Genomic DNA, 25,962 nt, shown 5'->3' on the forward strand with positions numbered 1-25,962 from the left:
CCCCCCAAAAACACTGGAAAAGCAATGGGTGCAACAAATAAACACATGAACTGATAGCTCAAAAAAAAAAAAAAAAGGACTAGATAATCCAGGTGTGCAACTGAAGTGTGAAGTGTCTTATTTACAGATGTGCTGGTGTCTTTACTGATAGTTAATAAAGGGTGCTTAGGTAGTATTTCACTTATTAGGTCATGTTTAGGAACTTTGAGTTAAAAATTTAAAGCTTTTAGAACTGCATCGTGGTTGTCAGCAGTTAAAAGAATGTTTTAAGGGTAATGAAAGTATAACCATTCATGTTAAATTTTATATTGCAAATACATAATGCTTTTGATGATCTGCTCTTGTTATTCTGAATATGTTCAGATAGAGTAAGATATTTAGATATGTCCCCAGGTATGTGTTTTACTCTACTCTAGGATCATAATTTGGGGGTTTGAAAATTCCTGTTATTTTTCTCTTTTGAAGGATTGCCTTGAAGAGTTCTGAACTCCTTTATATATATGGTGCCCTGGACTCCCGAGTGAGAGCCTTGGTGTTCAGTATCCGATGCTGGGCTCGAGCACATTCGTTAACGAGTAGTATTCCTGGTGCTTGGATTACAAATTTCTCCCTTACCGTGATGGTCATCTTTTTTCTCCAGAGGAGATCACCCCCTATTCTTCCAACACTAGACTACCTAAAAACCCTTGCAGGTGAGACTAGAAGCATCTATTTTCTCTCTGACGTTTGAATGGATAGAATTACCATGTGTTATCAAAACCATGTGTGTGTGTTTGGTGGTCATGTATTTTCAAAGCCTTATGAATCTAAAATTTAAGAGCTTTTAATTTTCTCAATGTCCACCAGGGGTCATGAGAGCAGATGATTTGTGAAGCCGAGGCCTTTAGAATTTTTTGAGAGTTCTGTCGTGTCAGTTGGCAATGTTGTTTACAATCTCCTGAGCCAGTTGGAACCTCTCCCTTGTTTTACCAAGCTTGGAATGACCTTGGAAAAAAATATATCCCAGATGCAGCTTCTGATAGGATCCCAGCTTCAGAGATGGCTTTCCAAGTCTGAAGCTATTTCCAGATTTCTCTTAGAGATGCTAAAAACTGTTTCATGATGTTGTTTTGGTTTTTTGGTTTTAGCATCTTTATTGGATCATAATTGCTTTAGAGAGATCCTAACTTTTTTTTTTTGGTTAAAGCTTATAAGGAATCGTAGGTAAATGGTTTTAAAATTAGTATACTATTTAATTTATATTTTAAATAAATTGAAATTTTGATAGACTGCTGGATAAGATACTAAAGTATTACAGTCCTAAATTCTAAAAGGAAGATAATTCAGGGATTTACTCAAAGTGTATATGCACTCCCATCTTCTGCCCCTCCTATATATTGCTGCCAAATAATTCTTTTAAAGTACATCCCTGCATCGTCCCTGTTTCAAATCACCTTAAAGGAATTTTATTCCCTATAGAATAAACCTCAAGCAGTTGACTTAGCTTGGTGTTTAAGATTTTCACCTGTAGCCACATCCAATTTTTCCAACTTCTTCTCCCACCATTTCTCTTCATGTGTTCCCTTCCACGAAGGGAACATAACATAACATTTCGTAACATTTCCTCTTAGCTCTTTCATTTATGCTGTGTGTTTTTCTTCCTAGAATGTGCCTTTTCTTCTCTAAATTCTTTTAAGTTCTCTTCCATGCCACTTTTCCTTATTATTCAAATTAGAAGTAATCTCTTCTTTCCTGTGAACACTGTAAGTGATGGTACAGCTTGAAAGTAAGCTTTAAAAAAAGCTCCATGTGGCAGGTTAATGGAAAGTAGCAAGTTTTCAGGGAGGTGGAGTGGTGAGCCTGTGTCTCATCTTTGAGGTTGGAATAAAGGGCATCGTCCGTGCCGGTGCTCATCTCATCGTTTGGTGTCATTCATTCAGTAAAGATCTGTTGGTCACTTACTATGTGTCAGGTGAGATTTTTGGCACAGACGATGTTCTCAGGTAACTCAATCTAGTAAAGAGGTAAGAAACAAACAGAAAACATGGGTAGATCTCACCACTAAGCAACCGGGAAATAGCACTTCCTGTTCAATCCGTGCTGTGTGCCCTGATGCTTATGACTGCTCTCCTAGAAACCATTTTGGGGAAATATCATGGAATTTTGGAGTTCAGAAGCTAAGAAAGAGTAGAAGCTGAAAAAAAGGAGGAATTGAGGCAGGTTTATGTTGGGGGCTGACTGCTGCTAACATCGTGATTGTTCTCTTCCAGTCTGACAAGTGCTGCCACCCTGCCACGCTCAGGCCCCTCGCACCCCTGCCCCGGGAGGTTTATACTGCTTCTCTCCTTCCCACTGCTCCATTCTTAACAGTGATTTTTGGAAATTCGTGTCTACTTGTAGTATTCTCTCTCTTGAAATCCTTCAGTAATTTCCTAGTATCTTTTTTTTAATTTCCACTAATTGTTTCAGGAAAAGAATATGATTTGTGAACGAATTAAAAATGACATGTTGAGTTTTTATTCCAAATCTATTTTAAACCAAATTTAAATTTATGCACATCTTATGGCATCAAAACGGACAAAACTAGCTTGGGAATTCCTTCATTTTCTACTTAAAAATACCAAATTAGCTGTTGAAAATTCTTCATGTTAGTTTTTAAACATGGTCAGAGAAATTTGGGGGCTTTTTCAGTTGCTTCTTTCCACATAGCACATTACAGGTGTGAATTGCCAATAAATGTAAAGCGAATTTGATATAATTGTTGCTACTTTTTTATCTTTGGTTTTTAAAGTTCTAGTGAAATCTTGAACTTGTTAAAGAATTTTTTGTGGATGAATGCATATGAAGGATGTGGTGAAGATGATTTTGAGGAGAATTTGTCAAAATATTTGTTTCCTACTCATTTAAGTATTTTTCAGAATCCATGTTTTTTATACTTTCTGATTTTAACCAGTGGTCCCATACTGATGTACATTCAACAGTATATGGCTAAGAATAAAAACAATGTTAAATCGTGAAATAATCAAAGCCATCTTGGGCACTCCATAATTATGCAGCTGAGGGACTTGTGTCCCGTTACAGTCCTTTTCTTCTAAACTGCACCTCTCATTTGATACTCAGGTAGAGCCTGTCATTTGTGTTGTTTCACAAAGAAGACAGTAGGACCCCGTTTACTCGATTGCCTGCCTGCTTGCCTGCCCGCTTGTTTGTTTGTTAGTAGAAGGCAGCGTCAATTTCTGGAACGCCTGTTAGCACTTCTAGGACTTTGTCAACCGCTGTTTGAAATCCAGAAGTTGAAGTCCAAACTTCTTATCCTTATGTTTCGGGTCCTTCGTGGTCTTCGTTTTCCTCCTCTTCTTGTACCCTCCCTCTTGTGTGTAGATCGGGAGCTGCAGCCCTTCTGCACTTCTGCACATCTCTGTGCCTTCACCTGAGGCGGCCTTTTCCTCCTGCCTTCTCTTCTTGCCTGGAGGACCTCCTCATCATCAAGGCAGAGAGGACATGCCCGGTCCAAAGATTTGCTTGTTAGCTTTTTCCTGGCTTCTCTCTCCCCCCTTCCTCCCAGGAGGCAGTGCCTTGTCGGCTCCCAAGCACCTGGAGCGCACCTGGATGGTAACAGCGGGTAGATTGTTGTCGTTCTTTTACCTGCCTGCCTTGGCCAAGCTTTTCTAGGGCAGGCTGTCTGATTCGTCTCTGCATTTTCTGCTCCTGGCTTAGAGAAGTTCAGTAAATAGATTGAAATGGTTGGATGAACATTTTAAAGTTAAAGGTTGTTTTGTACTGAGCATGATGGCAACTTGCGTATTTTGGTTATTCTTGAATTTTTGTTTCTTTATCTTTTCTTAGTCGCTACTACTTTCCCCCATGTGTCTTATTTTCTTGCATTTTCTGCCCTTTTTTTGCCTTTGCTACCTTTGTTATATTTACTTCTGTGTTTAATGCTTTTAATATAGCATCTTACTCTTATAATCAGTTGTTTGATTAGAGTTCATTTGTTTAGGATTCCTGCTTTTCTTTCCTATGACGAATTAAAGGTTTGAGGAAGAAACGACTGGGTAGTGTTTTCAGCAAATTTGATGCGGAGACCCCAGCACAGAAGAGAGATTGATTGATTGATTGATTGATTGATTGATTGATTTACTTACTTACTTACTTACTTACTTATTTATTTATTTATTTACTTACTTACTTACTTACTTACTTACTTTACTTACGGTACGCGGGCCTCCCACTGTTGTGGCCTCTCCCGTTGCGGAGCACAGGCTCCGGACGCGCAGGCTCAGCAGCCGTGGCTCACGGGCCCAGCCGCTCCGCGGCATGTGGGATCTTCCCGGACTAGGGTATGAACCCGTGTCCCCCGCATCGGCAGGCGGACTCTCAACCACTGGGCCACCAGGGAAGCCCCAGAAGAGAGCTTTATTTGCTAGCTTTCTGTGACCCAGTAACAATTTACTGAGTGCCAGGCACTTGGCTAAAAATTTTATGCATCATCTCAATTTCCTAAGTTCACATAGTTAGAACATGCTAGAGCCAGAATTCAAATGCAAGCACTTTTCAGAGCTTATACTTTTGTTTTTCAACTGAAATATTATACACATCAAAGTGCATGTGCGTGTGCGTGTGTGTGTAGATTTTCGCAAACTGAGCACACCTCTGTAACCGCCACCCAGAGTGGATAAAGCACCTAGAAGTACCAGCTGCGCGCTCCTTCCTGGTCACTGTACACCTTCCCCCGCCCAGTCTCTTCTGATGGCGTAGATGAATCTTACCTGTTAGTGTCTCTTATGTAAAAGCTGTCACAGAGTAGTATTCTTCTGTGTCTGGCTTGTCCCCTCAGCATTGTGTGTAGGAGACTCATTCATCTTATTAGTGAGTTGCATTTGTGGGCCGTTCATTTCCATTGCTATGTAGTATTCTGTTCTGTGAATATTCCACACGTTCTCTTCAGTTCTGTTTCGGTGGACATTGGGGTCTCTGTGGTCTGGAACTGTACTGCTAGCGTGACCGTCCTGGCACATCTCTTTTGGTGAGAACTGAACACGGGTACTCATGTCTGTCCAGTGTATCTGAGGAATAGAGTTTCTGAGTCTCAGGCTTCGGGTATATTGAGCTTTGGTAGAGACACTGCCAAACAGCGTTCCAAAGTGTGAACTCCCGCAGGCCCAACATACAAGTTGTAAATGCTGTTGGTCTTTGCCAACACCTGGGATTATCTTTTTTTTACGGTAGTTCTTCTAATTGCATGTGTCGTGGCATCACGGTTCGTTTTGATTTTCTTTTCCCCGGTGACTAATAACATTGAGCACCTTTTCATATATGTATTAGCCATTTGGGTATCTCTTGTGAAGTTTCTGTAAGTCTTTCGCTTATTTTTCTGTTGGATTATCTGTCATTTTCTAATTCACTCACTGGAATTCTTTACATATTCTGCATGTGAGTCCTTGGTCACGTGTTCTGTATGTATATGCTTATCTGTGTATCTCAAATACGTGCACACTGGTTCCCTTCACTCCCTTGATAGTGTCTGATGAAAAGGACTGTGGCTTTTAAAGTTCAGTTCTATCAGAGTTACAGATGCACATGTATGAGGAACAGCGTCTGAGTATGAATTATTCTGGAGTCGGGTGAGCTACGAGGTGTTAAAGCTGCTCTCAAGGGGGGATACAACCATGACATCAGTCTTCACACAGTTGGATCCAAGTACTTGAGAGGCGATCCCTTGGATGTGCATTTTCAAAAATCACTCTGGCTGCGTGGACTAGAAGGAAGCAAAACGGCAACTGCCGGAGTGTGTTACCCCCCCACCCCCAAATATTAGAGTTAGCCCCGCCCCACCCCCAAATATTAGAGTTAGCCCTGTCCCACCCCCAAATATTAAAGAGTTAGCCCCGCCCCACCCCCAAATATTAAAGAGTTAGCCCCGCCCCACCCCCAAATTTTAAAGAGTTAGCCTCACAAGTGAGTGGGGCAGAGGCACCTGTCACCTGTTGGCTTCTCTCACTCAGTTACTACTGACGCGTGGCGTCCCGGAAGGCTTGGCACTGTTAATAGTTATAATAGAAGCTGAATGTAGTTAGTTATATAATTGTAGCTATTCAAGTTTAATTCCAGTAAACTCTTCTTATAAAAGTAGGACATTATAAAGGGTTTGTTACCAAAGAAAAATTAATCAGCTTGCATATAAACTTGATGTCTGTTGTTATGTCCCTTATTTAGATGCCTGTCCACTTCAGGTTGTTTGTTAGAAATGCATGTGTCTGGTGCACTGTTGATTTTGGCTCTTTCGAACAGAAAGATTAACCTAAATAATTATATAACCCCATAGATATGATGATCTCTACTGCAGCCCCTAGTAATCTATCAATGTATACCAACTCTTGCCATTTGTGATCTCTCTGGCAGATTATGAGTTATGGTAGTTCAGTGTTAGTTCCCTGAAAAATGTGGGTACATTTATCTATCTGGATATGTCTGTGAGAATGTTATTCAGTGAATTTCATTTGTCATATGTATCACGTTGAAAAACAGTAATTGCTGTACCAATCATTGAGAATCTAAAGATTTCCAAAGGAAGCAAGAAAATCAAATTTAGTAAATACATAATCTTAATTTTTTTCATATAGTTTTTAAGTTCATTTAAGGGGAAGGACTCTATTATGAGTTAATTAAGGTGCTTACATGGCTATTTTTTCCACAGCTGAGAAAGTTTGTATTTAGTTAAGAATTTTTGCCGGTTTTTCATACAGTACATTTAAGAAGAAAGTCATTGCCACGGGAATTAATGAAGAGTAATAGGGTATCTTATGTATGAGTAGGTTGAGAATCATTTCTGTATGGCAGCACTGTCCAGTAGAACTTTCTGTGATCATGTTGTACATTAGGGCAGCCACTTGTTATCTGTGGCCATCAGGCACTTGAAATATGGTTAGTGTGACTGAGGAACTGAATTTTTTATTTTAATGGCCGCATGTGTCTAGTGGCTGTTATATTGGACTGTGTAGCTGTTGTTTAGGTGATAGTTTAATAGCAGAAAAACAGGGGCGAGAGAAAAAAGGGGAAGACTTTAACAGCTGAGTTGTTTCTTAGGTTTGAATGCCTTGGGGATTTTGAAAAAAAAACCAAAAATGGCCCTATCTTAAATCAGAGGATAATTTTTGTCCTTTAAGTTTTACTACTTTGTTAAAAACTCTTCTAGTGAAGACCAGCAGTCATAGACACAGTCTGTTTTTCATCAGTGCACATTCCTAGAAATACTTTAATGTAGAAATACTTTAATGTGGATCTCATTTTTCTATTAGAATTATATTTCTGGGGGAAAAAAAGGACATAGCAGCTAAAAGAGCATCAATATATGTGACTGGCCTGTGTCACACAAAATATAAACTGTTGATAATTTGAAATAATAAAACATATGCCCAGGTCCCATAAAAAGTAGATCTAAGTGGAACTGTATATAAGTTCTTCAGTTGTATAGTAGAGTACATAAAATTTGCTACTAAAATTAATAGCAATTAATTTTAGAATCTAGAATTAATGGTAGAATCTGGAATGCTGTTTGAATACTTAAGTCAGTAACTCAGGTCTTAGCCAAAAAATAACCAAAGTCATAAAAAAGGGGAGACAGAAGTTTGAAGGAATCTTGTTTATCTCTCTCTGAATTTCTTTCTGGCTGTTATAGATAAGCACTCAAAGTCAAATATCAGCGATCATTCAGATTCTTGGTTATGTACCCGCTGTACGCTGGACTCTGATGTTGTGGACTGGATGGGAGGGGGGAGGGAAGGTCATCACTGCCTGATTGGACAGTGGCCTCTGTAGCCCCAGACTGGGGTAAGGGAGCAGACAGCATGCGTGCAGTCACAGCGCAGTCAGGCAAGTGCCGGTGGAGCACGGAACAGCAAGGCTGGAGCGCCAGCTTGGAGGTAGGGAAGGCCAAAGCCGTCTTTAGGTGTCCATTGATTAGACTTTTCAGAATGAGAGTTTGCCTGCATGTTGTACCGTAGAAGGTAGGTTAAAATGGTTGCAGGATTTCGTGGTAGCTATACATTTATTGATAACTAGGGAAATGATTACCTCTGAAGATATAAATACTGTTAGGAAAGGTGAATATTTTAAGTCCACAGTGCTGTTAAATGTGTGGTACTGAATCCCAGTCACTCTGGAGGCCTGCATCTTAGAAATTACTGGAAGGTTTTCAAAATTCTTAGAACATTCAATTTGTATGTATCGTGGATGAATTGTTGAAAGTAAACGCACAAAAGGGTGATAAGAATGAAATTGGAAATCTAAATTAAATATTATTGATCAAAGATAGTGCCAGGAATTAAGTTGGTGAAATATGGGAACTGTCTACATTTTCAGCTAGAAAACTGATGACCTCAAAAGATAGATTAGGAATCATCGAGTGTTGATAGACAATTCTAGTTTGCTGAAGTACATGTGAAGTTAATTTTACCGAAGTAAAATTGCTCTCAAATCTTCTTTAATCGAGTTTTAATCCTACTAACCGTCTATACTATATATAAAAAACACTGATTAATAATAGGACACATTTATCTATAACTTGGATTTATGTGATTATAGATTTCTGAAGTAGGGGATATCTTTGAAATAGAATTTAAATATTTTTCATTTCTGTTTATTTAAGATGCAGAAGATAAGTGTATAATAGAAGGCCACAACTGTACATTTGTTCGCAACTTCAATAGAATTAAACCTTCAGGAAACGCAGAAACACTAGGTAGGTGTTTTCTTTTTCTTTGTTCCTTTTTGGGCGTGAAACAGACTTTCTTATTATTTTCCTTGTTTTATTTTCTTACAGAATTACTACTGAAAGAATTTTTTGAATATTTTGGAAATTTCGCATTCAATAAAAATTCCGTTAATATTCGACAGGTAAATACTGTTTCAATGTTTGGTTATTAGGCACGTGGTCTTCTACTGCACTAATATTTAACGAGTTTAGTTTTCAAAGCACTGTCACAAATGTCATTGCATGTCACCTCTATGGTGATAGACAGTAATAAGAAAACTGGTGCCCTAGTGGAGCTGCATGACTTGGCTAAGATCAGTCATCTAGTGTCTGGAGGAGCAGAGACCAGCTCTTTTCAACATCTGCCTCTGTCACTTTGCCAAGTAACTTTGTGTCACTTACTACTAATAGTGTGTGTGTCCTTCAGAATGTGGAATATATTCTGAACGTTTTTTAGAAAGCATGATTTTACATATAGTTCTCTTTAAACTGGATTTGGGTTTTTATGAAAGAAACAGAATGCCTAGTCCCAAAGATAGATTTGAATGATTCCCTCCATTTGAGCCCTTAGGGTTTAAATTACTTAGGCAAGTGAATTATGATTTGGGTTCATCTGAGTAGCTGGAATGACAGACATTTTCCCTAAAGAGAATCTATCAGAGTAAACCCTGAGCAAAACTTGTTTGCACGTGGGAAATACTTGAGATGGTGCTCCGGGTCTGTTCTGCCCAGCATGTGGGGATCTGGTTACAGCCCTTAGAAGACTGGCTTCGTAAAACACATGCTCAGATATTCTGTTTTTGTTTCTTCACCTCTCCTTTTTTCATTCTTCCCTAACCCTTATCCTGCTCATGGAGATCTTGTTTTTAACAAATAAAAAAGAAAGGAAGTGTGGGGTTGGGAGAGGGTAGAGGCACAGAGCTCTGGACTGCAGTCTAGAAGGAAAAGGGCACGGAGCATAGGCAGTTCTTCACCCCTCTGTACCCTTACCCCTTAAGGTTCAGAGGCGATGGTCAGGCAGGACCCTGCTGGGCAGTGGCTTGAGAGGAGTTAGGGGATTCACAGGGGCTGCTCGCATTGGAGACCTGACTGCTGGGTTTGCAGTGTCTGAGTCATCTACATGGTATCATTTGGAAGAGGAAAAGGTTATATAGGCTGGTGGGTCACTGATGTTTGTGTGACTCGTAGCTCTAGCTTTTCTTTTTATTTCTGTATCTTACCTGGCAGAGCCTTATTTAAGTTGGATCTTTAGGATTGTAGATGGGAAACGTCTAGTGTTTTTAAATGAATAATCCTTTGTTCCTTCTCTTCCTTTCTCATTTCATACTTGTGCAACATTAATTACTATATTTAATTTAAGGCTTCTGATTTTGTGTGCTTCTATTCCCACTGTAATAAGTATGTTTTTAGCAAGTTTCAAACATAACTGTATCTTATTTTCTGCCATTTTTCTTTTTCATATTTTTTTTCTTTCCCAGCTCTATTCTGTTAGGTAAATGCTATGTTATTTTAAAAATACTTTTATTGGTTGACTCAGCCCAGATACCTCTCATCGGAGCAGTGACATCATCATCCATAGCTCATAAACCTAATTTATTTTTCTCTAAAGAATATTCATAAAACTACAGTGGAAAAAATCAGTCAGAAGTACACACACACATATACACTAACTCATAACATGCATATATACCCACTCCCCTTGGGGAAGAAATTCTTTACTCTGTAAAGTTAATGCTGGTATTTTATGCATTTTTGACGTTTTATTAAACCAAACAGTTTTTATATCCGAGCCCTTCATATATTTATACATCTTTTTCTTCCTTGTAATTGTCTGTAGGGAAGGGAACAAAACAAACCTGAATCTTCTCCACTGCACATTCAGAATCCTTTTGAAACTTCTCTCAACATTAGCAAAAATGTAAGTCAAAGTCAGCTGCAAAAATTTATAGATCTGGCTAGAGAAAGTGCCTGGATTTTACATCAGGAAGATAAAGATCGCCTTTCGCCATCAAATAATCAGCCCTGGGGGCTGGCAGCCCTGCTGCTACCTTCTGTAGCAAATGGTATGTCTCTTGCCAAGAAGAAAAAGAAGCCTGCAAGTGAAAGAATTAAAAACTTGTTGGAATCCATAAAAAGTAGCAGTACAGAAAATTCCACAGCCACTAATGGGGTAAAGAGCAGTTAGTACTCAGGCATAATGGCTGCTCCTTTGCTTTCAGAACTGGTTTTATCCTATAAGGTGATCACTGGACTACCTGGAAGAATGGTGTGAAATTCTGGCAGATCACACTTTCACCCGATGTCTCTCTTTTCATGATCTTCTCATTGGGCCCCTTAAACTGGTCTGACATTCTGCGATGTTTTCAGTCTGAAAGCCAGTGGCACTGTATTAAAACACCAGCCATGGGAACAGGTGAAAGAAGATTGGAATATACTTCAGATAAAATATACAAAGCAAGTGGGAAAAATCAGTTTTACAATCAAACCATTGTTGAAATCTGCATCAGTCTCTGGGTGTAAATCATTTAGAAGGACTTCTAGGTATGTACATACGAAGGCACTGAATACAATAAAGCTGCAGAATTTGATAGTACTCTTTATTTTTGTATTCTTCAAAGTATTCTTATTCACATATAAATAAAAACAGATTGGTACTGATTTCCAAAAATGTTCATGTTTTTAAAACAGATGAATGCAGACACTTCAGTTACTACATTCTAGGTATTCTAAGCCAAATATATGAAAATGCTAGTACACTGTATTTAAAAATATTACTTAGTTAATTTTTCTGTTTTCAAAAATAAAATCCTTTTTCTACTAGTATGTGGTATTGCCAATATTCCTTCACTTCTCTTTTAAGAATTCCTTTCTCCCTGTGGGGAATACGTATGTATTGAAATATTATTTCCATTACAATCTCTGTAGAGTAACTTTTAGTTTATGCAGCAAATATAGTGTTGGAAAATACACACTTGAGCCAGCTGACTTCACGGTGAATTACTCAGCTGCTTTGGGCCCCAGTTTTCTCTTCTGTTAAATGGGGATGATGCCTGTGAAGGTTAGGTGAGGCCCATAGGAAAGTGCAAGGTCATGGGCCTGGCACCTAGCACATGTTTGTAATGTTTGTGGTATATAGTTATTATTGTTGCTACTCAGAATACAGATGTAGCATTTGTACTGGTTTTCACAATAGTTTCCCATCTAAATTTTAGGTCAGAAACGATAATGAGCTCTGCTTGGGGCATTATGGGAAACTCATTAATAGAATTGTCATGAAACAAGTAAGTTCTGTGCCCATGTGCCGTGCTATTTGATTTCACATCTGAAACCAACAAACAGGCATCAGTGTTCTTCTATACAGGCGGTGTCCTTAAATTAAAAGCCGTTTTTCATTTGTTTTTTGATGAGGTTAATTCTGTTGGGCCGGAAATCTGTATTGAGAGTTAAAAAGAAGTTTAAAAAGCATAAATATTTAAGTTTCTAAATGAAATGATTTTTTTTTCTGTTCACAGATATTTGGTTGGACATTTTCATTTTTTGGTTGGTGTTAAGTCTAAAATGGTCATTTAAGCACATAAAGTATGTATATGTGTTAGCACTTCTATTCTTTTTTGTAATTTATAGAATAACTTTGACACTCCAGGTCTGTTTTACTTTTCAGAATGAGATTTAATTATGGGATGAGTTTTAATCTACACTGATCTTTTTGCGGCAGGCGGAGGCTACTCTTCGTTGCAGTGTGTGGGCTTCTCATTGCGGTGGCTTCTCTTGTCGCGGAGCACGGGCTCTAAAGCGCAGGCTCAGTAGTTGAAGGGCATGGGCTTAGTTGCTCCGCGGCACGTGGGATCTTCCTGGACCAGGGATTGAACCTGTGTCACCTGCATTGGCAGGCGGATTCTTAACCACTGTGCCACCAGGGAGGTCCCTACACTAATCTTTTTTTTTTTTTTTTTTTTTGCGGTACGCGGGCCTCTCACTGTTGTGGCCTCTCCCGTTGCGGAGCACAGGCTCCGGACGTGCAGGCTCAGTGGCCATGGCTCATGGGCCTAACCACTCCGCGGCATGTGGGATCTTCCCGGACCGGGGCACGAACCCATGTCACCTGCATTGGCAGGCGGATTCTTAACCACTGTGCCACCAGGGAAGTCCCTACACTAATCTTTTAACATGAAGTTTTCATTCCAGTAAACTGCATATGACTACAAACACATTTATTATGTTTTTTCATAAGTTCATCGTATCACTTAGCAAATTTTAAAAGATAGTTTTTATTACATCTTAGGGGATAATCAGCAGTTGTCATTGCCATTTTTTAGTTAAAACTAATTGCAGCAGTGAAGGTAAGGAAAAATTTTCAAGGTTTTCTTTTCTAGCTATTATGAGGCTTTCCTCCACTAACTCTCATGAACAATGAGTTTTATTCTCTGTGTGAAAGTAATTTTGATGTGAGCCTACCTGGATCAGATTGATTTCAGTATACATCATTCCTGATTTTATAGCCCACTAGTCTAATTCCTGGAATTATTATCCGTTTTTAGGAAATCAGAGAGTTGTCCAGACATTCTAGGAAAACAACGTATAATCTGTCTCATTCACAAACCTTCAGTCATCGTAGAGAAGAAGAGGATAAAAAGAGTTGCAGCTGGACTTTCTTCCTGCTGTCATTCACTACTTAGCTCTTTGTTTTGCTCTAGGGTGAGACCAGAATTAGACTGTTTCAAGTCACTTCATGTTCCTAGAAATCACTTGGCCTTAGACATACAGCTCTATTCAATTCCTTACAGCCTGCTGCTGCCATAGTAGGCAAACGCCACATTCACATGTATAATGTAAACCTGCACAGAGAGCATCTGCAGCAAAACCAGCAGGAAGAGCCACCAAGCAGTCGCAGCACATCCGGGTAGCAGCTCTCTTGTCCACTCTCCAGAGTTTGGTGCTCAGTTAGTGAGTAGCTGTCCTAGTATCTCGGTTCAGCCCCCTCAGGAACCGTTGTGGGAGGGGAACATTCAAAACGCTGTAGCAAGGGAGAAACCTTTTCTACCGGAGATAGTCAGAAGAGGCTGATGTTCATCAAATAGGATAGGGTAGGCCTTGAAGGAACTGTAATCCCTGTAGACCAGAGGAGGGCCCGTAGGGATTATCGTTCTGGGAGCAGAAGGCAGTGTAAATGGGAATCGGGAAGATGAAGCGTGTTCGGAGTGCGGGCCGTCTGACCGGCTAGGGTGGGGTTTTTGCTGTGATACTCAACAGAGAGTCGAGGTTGAGCGTGATGGTGAAGGACAGCGAGTTAAGGAGGTTGAGTATATTTTCAGCGGTAAAGCATTGAAGGTTTTTGTGTACGAGAGTAATAAAAATTAAAGCAGTACTTTAGATGATTGATCTGTTGATACCAAGTAGTTATCAAGCGCTGCTCCTTTTTTCTTAGCAAATTTGAGTACCTTAGGTTCCATCATTGAGTTAGATAAAATTTGGCTGTTAAATTTTCCACACAGGTCCAGAAGCTGACTCTCATATACCTCACAAGAGTATTTAACAAGAAGGCAAAGTTTAAGTGGCTTAAAGCCATCATCAGGAAATATCATCAGGTCATGGTATGTAATTTTATGTAAAGCCTTCCTAATGAGAAATTCTTTGCAGTATATACTTGGAAAGGAATGAAAACATGATCAGAAGTCACTTTTCACCTTGGGATGATGTTGGAAAATTTATTTTAAATACTTGAAAGGCTTATTTTAGTTTCCATGCTGAGTTCAATTTCTTGTGGATACATACTCCAACGAATATAAACATTACAATGTTCCTCTGGAATTCCCATGGAGCAACTCCCAGAAAACGTCTATTTTAGATGGAATCTTTAATCAGAAATATCTATGATACAGGATATATAAATCACCACAAACTATTTTAAAAATACACTATTTATATTTCAAATGTGATCCCTTATGTTATCTGTGTATATGTGTATCCACCCAGCTTTAAGTGCTCAGTGGAGTCAAAACTAGATTAAAGGCATTATTCACTTTTTCTGTCTACTTGCAGATGAATACATTTAAACTTTTTTTTTTTTTTTGTCACTGCAAAGTTTCTGATCTTTTAGGATGGGGCGCTGAGATGTTTTAAAGAGAGTATTGGAAAGATGGGATTTGAAACAGTAAATGTTACACTGTGAAGAATACATAGTATGATAAAATACCTAATTTGGAATAGAGCAAGTCCAACTTAATGAAAAATATAAATTATAAATGATTTTCTGGGTTTATTTTGAAGTATGACACATTGAAAACTTACTATAATGGATGCCGTCAAATAAAATGGAGCAAGTTAATGAAAGATTACAAATTAGGTTTGTGTTATATTCTGTGTCACCAAAATTCATTAACGTGTCAGGTACAGTGGAAGTCATACATTTTGAAGCTTCCTATTACAGAGTTACTGGTACTTGGCTTAGATTAATGGAGCCTAATGATTAGAGTTTTAATTAATCTTTGCTAAACTTCACATGGGCTCGGAGAGTGGTGTGAAATAACATTAACATATCTTTGTCTCAAAAACTGAGTAAAAGGTGGATTATGAAGCTGGCTGATGTCTTGCAGTGGAATTTGAAACTCAAAGCCTGATTTTTTTTTTTTTTTACTTCATGTGAGATGTTTATTATAATTCTATAGATATGCCTGTCAGTATAAAACTAGCACACGCTTCACCTTGTTTTTCTTCTTTAGCAATTAATTTTGGTGATTTTAGAAGGATTGTTTGTTTATGATTTATGTGATAATGTCCCCTTTTCCCCCAGTTCTCTAATCAAACCTAAAGTAAGTATCTTTGGCATTTCCCTGCTTGATTCATGGCATCACTGGTTGTAAAGCTCAGTTACCAGGACTGAGTGGTCTTCTTCAGCTTTATATAATTGAGTTTTTAGAAAAGAGGATTACAGCATTTTTCATATATTTTTTAATTTGATCAAAATATTTTTATATTTTGATTTCTTTCTTTTTTAAAAAAGTGATGACTAGAATAACAGTGAGCAGTGGCACTTCACTTATCTGTTGTTAAGTGGTAAGATGTGTTCAAATGAACACATTTTTCATATAACACTGATTTCCAGAGCTTCATCCTCATCTCTGGACATAGGACTGTCAAATGATTATTTTAGTCCCACCGCTAGAACTTCATCATTGTGCACTGGACTTTGTGCTTTACTTCCAATTCAACCTGTTTTATTTATTTATTTATTTATTTATTTATTTATTTATTTTGGCTGCGCTGGGTCTTCACTGCAGCACGCGGGCTGTTCGTTGCAGGATTCTCTCTAGTTGTGGTGCACGGGCTCAGTAGTTGAGATGTGCAGGCTCCAGAGTGCGCAGGCTTAGTTGCTCCACAGCATGTGGGATCTTAGTTCCCCAACCAGGGATCGAACCCACGTCCCCTGCATTGGAAGGCGGATTCTTAACCACTGGACCACCTGGAAAGTCCCTCAACCTGTTTTAAATTAAAATTATTTTCTTCCTCAGAACTGGCTGACCTCATAATTGGCTCATTTCTGTTTTTGGTATCATAATTCTCTGCCACCATAGCTCAGACTCTGGGATCCTTTTAGACTCCTTTTTTTTTTCACCTTGTTTAATTAATCTCTCTATTTCTGTTGCCATTGGCTTAGTTTATGTCACTACCTCTCTTCTAATTTAATACAATAATGTATTAGCTAGCTTCCCAACCCACTGTTTTCCCTCTTCTGAGTACCCATGTAAACCATCAATTTTCAAAGGAATAGGAGTCAAAGTACCTTTTATGGTAAATTAATATTAAATTATATGTGTTTATTTATTGCAATTCTAAAGATACCTTGGAACTGTACAGAGCTTTAAGCTTTCAGTAAACATTTACCCATGATTGCTATGTACCAGACCCTCTAAATTGAGACATACCAAGAGACGGAAGGTTTGAATTGCCAGAAAAATGATTTTTGTTCTTGGATAGAAAGGCTTCGTGTAAGGGTAACAGTTTTGCCTATGTATCAATTAATGATGATGCAGTCAATTAAAATTCTATAAGAATTTTTTAAAGAAAACTTGAAAGTCATTGGAAGTGTATGAGGAAGAATAAACATACAAAAATAGGAGAAAAAATTTTAAAAATTAAACAAATAACATTAAAATATAAGGCACGGTAATTAAAACAATACTACTGGTTTGAGATAGACAAAGCAATGGAACAGTAACAGAAATATACTCAAGATATATAAGGGAATTTACAGTGATATGATAAAGGGCAACATTTCAACTCAATAGAAAGATGGATTATTCAGTAAATAGTGTTGGGACAACTGGTAGCTATTGGAAAAAAAATAGTTTGATCCTAGTCTCACTCTAATACCCAAATAAATTCCAGGTGGGTTGGAATTTAAATGTGGAGGGGGAGAAAGTGAAATCATAAAGTACTAAAGAAACCCTGGATGAATATTATGAACTTGGGATAGGGAAGGGTGCCTTTTCAAGTATGACATGCATTTATAAAAGAATATATTGATAAATTTGACTACTTTAAAATGGAAAGCTATGCCACAAAACAGCCATAAACAAAATTCTGATACTAATGGAAAAAGGGCCAATTTTTCTAATAATGAGCTCCACAAATGTATAAGTAATAGGCAGAACAAAGCTATATTATAGAAGCAATTAAAATGGACAAGTAAACAATAAAGATGGTCAAGCTTACAGATAATTATATAAAACATTATTATTATGGAGAATTTTGAACCCAGGCAAAAGTAAACTGAAATGTATAATGAACTTGCATAAATCCATCACCTGTTTCAATAATTAACTCATGGCAAATTTGCTTTAATATATAACCCATTTACTTACCCAATCTGTATTATTTTAAGCATATTTCGGTCATTCTATCATTTTATCTGTAAATATGTCAGTTACTGCCAAAAGATAAGAGCTTTTTTCTAACATAATCACAAATTATTATTAAACCTAAGAAGAACAAACAAAACAATAATTCTCTAGTATCTTCATATCTACTTAGAGTTCAAGTTTCCAATTGTCTTATGGGTGTCACAGTTGTTTTTTCCCAAGACTGTTTGTTTGAATCATGATCCAGTTACGGTCCCCAAGTTGTGACTGGTTGACCTGTTTCTGAAGTCTCTTGAATTCTTAGGTTTATACTTCATCTCTTTTTTTCTTTTGCGATTTATTGAAGATATGGGGTTATCTGTCTTAGGGAGTTTCCCACAACATGGATGGTGCTGATTTTGTTGGTGCATATGATTCTGTGCTGTGGAGTTGTTCAACATTAATGACATAAAAATATTTATCAGTTTTAGAAAACTTTCAATCATGTTCTTTCCTGGTTTTTTCTCTTTGTCTCTTCATTGTGGGTATTTCTAATCTATATTACAGCTTATCAATTTTTTTCTTTAGAGGTGTCTAATTTTTTAAACCCATTCACTCAATTTTGGTAAGGTTTTTTTTTTTCAGTTCTAGGATTTCTATCTGGTATTTGAAATTATTTTTTCTAATTTTCTGACAGAATTCTGAGTCTCATCTTTGATTTTCTTATAAAGTCTGTCTGATAAGTTGATTGATTATCTGGTCTGCTTCTGTGTTTCGTGATGCTGACTTCACTTCTAGGATGCCTGACTGGTGGTGGTTTGTGTGTTGACACTGTATGTGGAAAATAGATTACTTGAGGGAGGGTGATGTTGATTTCCCTTCAGAACGGATTTATTTTTGCTTCTGGAAGATGGGTGGGAGCACTTATGATCCTGGATCACTGTGGTCCAGAAGGGGCTTGAGATTTTGAAATTGGACTCAGTTCCAGATTCTAGCCTCGCCCAAAGCCAGGAGGGCTCAGCAGGGCCCCTTCTCCTCGTTAGGTCCTGAGCTCCCTTTCCCTGCGATCCTTCTGAAAGCCCTGCTCAGCTCCGATTGCCTCATCCGCAGGCGTCCCTGTGGGGAAAGCAGTCCCACGTGCTAGGCTCACCTAGTGTAGGTCTGCGTCTCTGCAGTCCTGTAGGTTTTCACTGCCTTGATAGCGTTTGGATGCTTTCAAGCAACTGCTTTTTGTCTTGCCCAGCTGCAAAGACAGCTGAGAGAGAGAGAGAGAGAGAGAGAGAGAGAGTTGGTATGTACTGCCTAGACTGCCATTACTGGAAGCCACTGAGTTCTTTTTGATTCCAGCTTCTGATCCCATATGTGTGTGTGTGTATATATATATATTTTTTTAATTTTATAGGAATGATGTATACTGTTCATTTAGTTTACTTCCTTCTAAGGGGCTTTCACATGATGTCTCAGTTGCCGAGAAGCCTTGAGTTGGGCTTTACCTAGCAGTGCGGACACCTGGCTGGAGTGAAAGCCTAGTTCACCCTTGAGGAAACAAGGTTCTGCAGGTGGTGTTCTGTGCTCGGCTTCAGAAATCAGAAATTTCTAGCTTTTATTTCTGGATTGTGATTTCCTCATAGAGGATTTTGTCCATGCCAATTGAAATTTTAAATTTATGCCATGTGTGAATGAGTGGCAAAGCGCCCAAATAAGAATGGGAAAAATATCTTCTTTTTCCAACCATGTTCAGACACCTCAAACAACTGTGAAATACAATTTTTCTTCCAGTTTTCCAAAATATTTATCTGGGCTGAGACCAAGAATGAAAGCATTTTAGGCCAAAAAGCTCCTTGGAAATTTTATGATTTATAATAGAGTTCCCTTTTGAATTTTAGGCATATGTTGTTAGAGTATCTTATTTATGAACGCAGGATTTTAGTGCATTTTTACATCAGTGAAATAACTCGGTTTTTTTTTCTATAAGTTATTTTTCTAATATTTAACTATTTCATATTTGTAGTTTTTCGGCTATATTATCAGCCTATATTTGTTTAGGTAACAGAGAGGTAACAATTAAAAATAGCTATCATAATTTTGAATTCGTTTTCAACTTATAATTTGCTACATGTATCCTAGCATTGCCATATTGCCAGAAACCTTAATTCAAGTCTCTAAATATTTAATAAAATCATTTTGAAAACTGAAATTATTTGGTGTTTTTATCTTGGTTGCTCTGAACAAAGCCAGTACTTCAACCTTCTCGACGCTTCAGGGTGAAAATTGTGTTAAGTAGTATTTGAATTTAAATGTGTTTTAAAATGTTTCTTAATTCTAAAGCCCTCTGTAGTTTCCGTTTTCTAAGCAATATTAGCTATATTTGATCTTCTAGATGAAGAAAGATTTGACTATGATTAAATATGTACAGTACCATCCTGGAATAAATTTTATTCATAGATTAATAAAATATGTGCAGCGTGATTTAGGAGAAAATATTTTAGGCCATTAAATTTAGTTACATAAGCTACAGTATGTTTTAAATTCCGTGCAATGAAATCTGTTTTGCTTTAAAAATAAAAAGTTCATTGCACTGGAAAATGCGGAGTATTTGTTATCCAAGACCATCAAAAGCATACCCGGTCACATATTTAGGAAAATTTTGAAATACTAGTTTTAGCCTATCAATTTAATGGCATTTGTTATGATTGTCTGATTTTCTTATCTGTACTTAAAAGCCCTAAGAGGGCTTCCCTGGTGGCGCAGTGGTTGAGAGTCCGCCTGCCGATGCAGGGGACACGGGTTCGTGCCCCGGTCTGGGAAGATCCCACATGCCGCGGAGCGGCTGGGCCCGTGAGCCATGGCCGCTGAGCCTGCACGTCCGGAGCCTGTGCTCCGCAACGGGAGAGGCCACAACAGTGAGAGGCCCGCGTACCGCAAAAAAAAAAAAAAAGATATTTATTCTCATATTTGCCTAAATGATTTGGGAGCAATATAGACCTTTGTCATAATGTACATTCTTCCTCCACTGAGGGAAGGAGTCATTCGTTACTGTGTGGAAGAAATGTAGATGAGTTGGGGGAAGTGGCTTATGTCTCTTTCAGATGCTGTTGCCTCCATTTACTCAGATTGCAGGAGGCTGTTATGTGAAAAAAACATACATTGCACCATAGTATAAAATGATAATTAGTACCTATACATCTTCACTGCTCTTTCTGTCTGAAAATATCTTCTGATTCATCTTCAAGCTTATTTCTCATTTTTAGTTAAATGGTTCTTCTTAAAGTCCAAACTAAACATGGAAAGTTGGCCTGATTTATTTACCTCCCTATATACCTGGAATTTGATACCTTTGTTCCCCACATCCTCAGGTTCCAGCCCATTGGCATGTCCTGCGGGCTACTCCCCAGAGCATAGCCCAGCTGTGTCTGCTTCCCACCATCTCCACTCTAAACGCCCTAGCTCAAGCTGCTGTCACCCCTGACTGTTCTCACTTCCAGTATTGATTTTCCCCCCTCCATGTACACACACTAGTTGGGTAGTGGTGTGCGAGGGCTGCCATAAGAAAATACCACATACCAAGTGGCTTAGACAACAGAAGTCTATTTTCTCACAGTTCTGAAGTCCAAGATCAAGTTGCCACCAGGGCTGGTCTCTGGTGAGAGTTCACTTCCTAGCTTGTAGAAGGCTGCTTTCTCACTGGGTCCTCACATTGTGAAGAGAGAGATCGCTGGTGTTTCTTCCTCTTCTTTTAAGGACAAGAGTACTGGGAATTCCATGGCAGTCCAATGGTTAGGACTCGGCACTTCCACTGCAGGGGGTCCAGGTTCAATCTCTGGTCAGGAAACTAAGATTCTGCAAGCTGTGCAGCATGGCCAAAAAAACAAGCAAACAAACAAAAAACCAAAACAATCCTTTCAGATTAGGGTCCCACCCTTATGCCATCATTTAACCTTAGTTACCTGCCTAAAGACCCTATCTCCAAATATTGTCACCCTGAGGGTTAGGTCTTCAATATCATAGGAAATCTCAAGTGACCCTGAGTAGACAAAACATCTTTAAAAAGAAGAACAAAACTGGGGGATTCACACCTTCTGATTTCAAAAACTTATTACAAAGCTACAGTACTCAAAACAGTGGCATAAAGACAGACATATACAGCAATGGAATAAAATAAAGAATCTGAAAATAAATCCTCACATAAATATTGTCTATTTTTGACAAGAGTGCCAAGACTACTCAACAATAAAAGGACAGGCTTTTCATGCAAAAGAATTAAGTTGAACCCTTACAATAAACATTAACTCAAAATGAATAAAGACCTAAATGTAAAACCACAATTATAAATCTCTGAGAAGAAAACATAGGTGAAAACTTCATAACTCTAGATTTACTAATGATCTCAGGGAAGACACCAAAAGAATAGACAAAAAACAGAAACAATAGATAAATTGGACTTTATAAAAATTTTTTAAAACTTTTATGCATCATAGGACAGTATCAGTAGAGTAAAAAGGCAACTCACAAAACGGGAGAAAATATTTGCCAACCATATATCCCATAAAGAATTAATATGTAGAATGTGTAAATAACTCCTACAGCTCAACAACAAAAAGACAACCCACTTAATATAATAGGCAAAAGATTTGAATAGACATTCCTCCAAAGAAGCTATACAAATGGCCAATAGGTACCTAAAAAGATGCTCAACATCATTAGTCATTAGGGAAATGCAAATCAAAACCACAGTAAGATACCCACATCAAACCCTTATTAAGATGGCTATTATATTAAAACAATGGAAAATAACACACATTGGCAAAAATGTGGAGAAATGGGAACCCTGATACAGTGTTGGTGGGAATGTAAAAAGGATCAGCACTGTGGAAAACATTTAGTGGTCCCTCAAAAAGTAAACATAGAATGATCACACCATATGATCAGCAATTCCATTCTTTGGGAAATACACAAAAGAATTGAAAGCAGAGGCTCAAACAGATACTTGTATACCAATGTTCATAGAAGCATTATTCACAATAGTACAAAGGTGGAAATGATCCAGGTGAATAGCTAAATGAATAAGCCAAATATGGTTTATAAATAAAATGAAGTATTATTCAGCCTTAAAAAGGAAGGAAATTCTGATCCATGCTACAATGTGGATGAGTCTTAAAAAACATGCTAAGTGATATAGACCAGACACAAAAAATCAAATATTGTATGATTCCATGTATATGAGGTATCTAAAATAGGCAAATTTATAGAGACAGAAATCAGAGGTTATCAGATGCTGCCTAAAAATGATTGATACTACCATGTGTTTACAAGGAGGTAGAGCAACTAAAATTCTCATACTTTGTTGGTTTGGATGTAAAATGATATACTGTAGCCATTTTGGGAATCTAGTTAGTATTTACTAAGGCTAAACATGCTTAATCTAGGACCAGCTTCCACTGAGGATGCAGTGAGCTGGAATGATCATCACTCTCACCATTACAACCACAAGAAGAAGAAACTTGAGCAGACCTCAAGTTCACAACTTTCTTGAACTCATTAGAGAGCGGAGGTTGAAGTGCTACAAGCTAGCCCCAAATCTAAGGAGAGGCGAGCACATGCAGGGAGAGACAAGATGCAAGCTTACCTGGGAAAGATGCAGCTAAACATCAGTAAGAAGAATTTAGCTAGGATTCTTAGAAAATAGGTAAAAGCCAAGTTGGATTGGTGACAGAATTTGGAGCCTGTGGGGACTGCAGATACAAGGGAAAATTACATCCAGGTGTATACTTTTCTTCACAAACCTCACCAGGTGTTCACAGAAATGATACGTGAAAATTCTGAGAAATGGTCTCTCATTGTGCCAGCCTGGAGGGAAAGGTATGAAACCCTACCCAGATCCTTTCCCCCTTAAAAACCTTAAACTGCAGAGGAAAGGGTAACAAATGCTCACTCTTAGGGCACTCATAAAACACCACTGCAGCTGAAGAAAGGGAAAAGGAAAAAAAAACCTCTTCCCTGAGGAAGGATAGCAATACATGGAGGGCCCAGAACTGTGGGAACAGAAACACTAAGAGGACCACATCCCTAGACGCAGGGACACAAGGCCTGCTTTAGACTGACGCTTAATCAGAACGACAGTGGGTGCTTCCCCTAGACCTCTGCCACGTGACTGTGTCAAGTAACAAGTAACAGTGGAATATTGCTGCAAGAATTGTAAGAACGTGAATCAAGAGGTATAGCACAAAAGGATAGCCTAAAGTTGAAGGAGGAGCAGAAACTGAGAAAAATCCTCTGGTAAATGAGCCCCACCCTAAACACAAGTATTTATAGAAGAATTTGAAGACGGGTGTACAACAAATCCTAAACCCAGCTCAACCCTACTGATTGACTCAAAGCCCCATACTAAAATTCTAGTAGAAGGAAAGGCATGTCCACCTCCAGGCATAAAAACAATTTACCTGAGTCACTACTGACTAATGCTAGAAAAAACTACAAGGCATATGAAAAAACAAGAAAAACAACACACTGTCAATAAAAAAAAAAGCAAGCAATAGACCAGATTCAGATATGACACAGATGTTGGCATCAGCAGACAGATCATTTAAAATAACCATAATTAATATGTTAATGGTTCATAGGAAAAGATTAGCACCATGCAAGATCAGATGGACAATTTCAGCAGATGGATACAATAAAAAAGAATAAAGTGAAAATGCTAAAGGGAAAAAAACCACAGTAACAGAGATGAAGAAAACATTATTCAATGGGCTCATCAATAGACAACGTAGCTAGGGAAGGAATTAGTGAACTTGAAGATAGGTTGATAGAAAATTTCCAAACTATAGCTATTATTTTGTAATAACCTATAATGGAGTATAATCTGCAAAATTCTAAGTCACTATGCCATACACCTGAAACTAATAATATTGTAAATCAACTATACTTCAATAAAAAATAGAAATTATTCAAACTAAAGCAAAAAGAGTGGGAAATAAAGCATTCAAGAGCTGTGGCACAATAACAAATAGTGTAGCATATGTGTAATTGGAACCCAAGAAAGAGAAGAGAAAGAATAGGGCAGAAGAAATACTTGGTTGAGAATTTTCTAAAATTAATGATAGACACAAATACCAGGTCGAGAAGCTCGGAGAACATCAAGCAGGATAAAACCAAAACACACACAGCCCCCAACTGATTTCCTATTCAAACTGTTGAAAACCAGAGACAAAGATAAAATCTTGAAGGCAGCTAGAGAAAACAAAATGCAATAGTACAGAGAACCAATGCTATGAATCACAGGACTTATCATCACCTAAGCTAGAAGACAATTGAGTGGTATTTTTAAAGTGCTGAAAGAAGAAAAAGCCTGCTAACTCAAAGTCATATACCTCATAAAACACTTTAAAAAAATGTGATTCCTTAAAAAGATCATTAAAATTGATAAACATATAAACCATGAAAGAAGGAAAGAAGGAACAAATCACCAATATCATGAATGAAAGAAGAGACATTTGCATCCTAATAAGGGAATTCTACTGACAACTTTATGCCCACAATTTTGACAATTTAGATGAAATGGACCAATTCCTTGAAAGACACGATCTAATAAAACTTACTGAAGAAGAAATAGATAACCTGAATATCCTATCAAAGAAGTTGAATTCATAGTTTAAAACCTCCCAACAAAGAAAATTCCAGGTCAAAATGGCTTAACTGATGAATTCTTTCAAACATTTAAGAAATAATACCATTTCTATGCATCCTATTCCAGAAAAGAGAACACTTCACATTCATTTTATACAACCAGCGTTACCCTGATACCAAAATCAAAGTCATTATAAGTAAAGAAAGTTACAGACCAACATCTTTTATGAACAGAGATGTAAAATCACTCAACAAAAAAGAACACAGTATGACCAAGGTGGGGTTTGTCCTTGGAATGCCAGGGTTGGTTCAATGTTTTTAAAATCGATCAGTATTATTCATTGTTATTAACAGACTAAAGAAGAAAACCATATGATCATCTCAGTAGATGCAGAAAAAGCATTTGCCAAAATTCAACATTGATTTATAATAAAAACTCCTAGTAAATCAGAAATAGCATGGAATTTCCTTAACCTGATGAAGGGCATCTACAAAGTCTTATAGCTAATACCACACTTGATTGTCAAGGACTGAATGCTTTCTTCATAAGACCTGGAATGAGGCAAGGATATCCCCTTTCACCATTAACTGGAAGTCCTCTCCAGTACAATAAGGCAAGAAAAGGAAATAAAAGGCATACAGATTAAAAAGAAAGTAATACAACTCTCTATTCACAGACAACATGACTGTCTATAAGCAAAATACCAAAAAATCTATTTAAAAAAAATTCCTAGAACTAATAAGTGAGTTTACCAAGAACACAGGATA

The 25,962-nt window shown here is 37.9% G+C and overlaps 1 protein-coding gene across 1 annotated transcript in view; it reads left to right on the forward strand.

Moving 5' to 3' along the window:
* Window positions 1-11,545, forward strand: part of MTPAP (mitochondrial poly(A) polymerase) — a 28,455-nt gene extending 16,910 nt beyond the window's left edge. The window contains exons 6-9 of the mRNA XM_082619970.1: window positions 466-692; window positions 8,627-8,719; window positions 8,801-8,874; window positions 10,569-11,545. Of these exons, the coding sequence (XP_082476096.1) occupies window positions 466-692; window positions 8,627-8,719; window positions 8,801-8,874; window positions 10,569-10,916 (742 nt within the window). The 3' untranslated portion in view covers window positions 10,917-11,545. The remainder of the gene's footprint in view (window positions 1-465; window positions 693-8,626; window positions 8,720-8,800; window positions 8,875-10,568) is intronic.
* Window positions 11,546-25,962: the final 14,417 nt, after the last annotated feature.

This window comes from Mesoplodon mirus (assembly GCF_964341445.2).
Source record: "Mesoplodon mirus genome assembly, chromosome: 4".
Taxonomy (NCBI): domain Eukaryota; kingdom Metazoa; phylum Chordata; class Mammalia; order Artiodactyla; family Ziphiidae; genus Mesoplodon; species Mesoplodon mirus.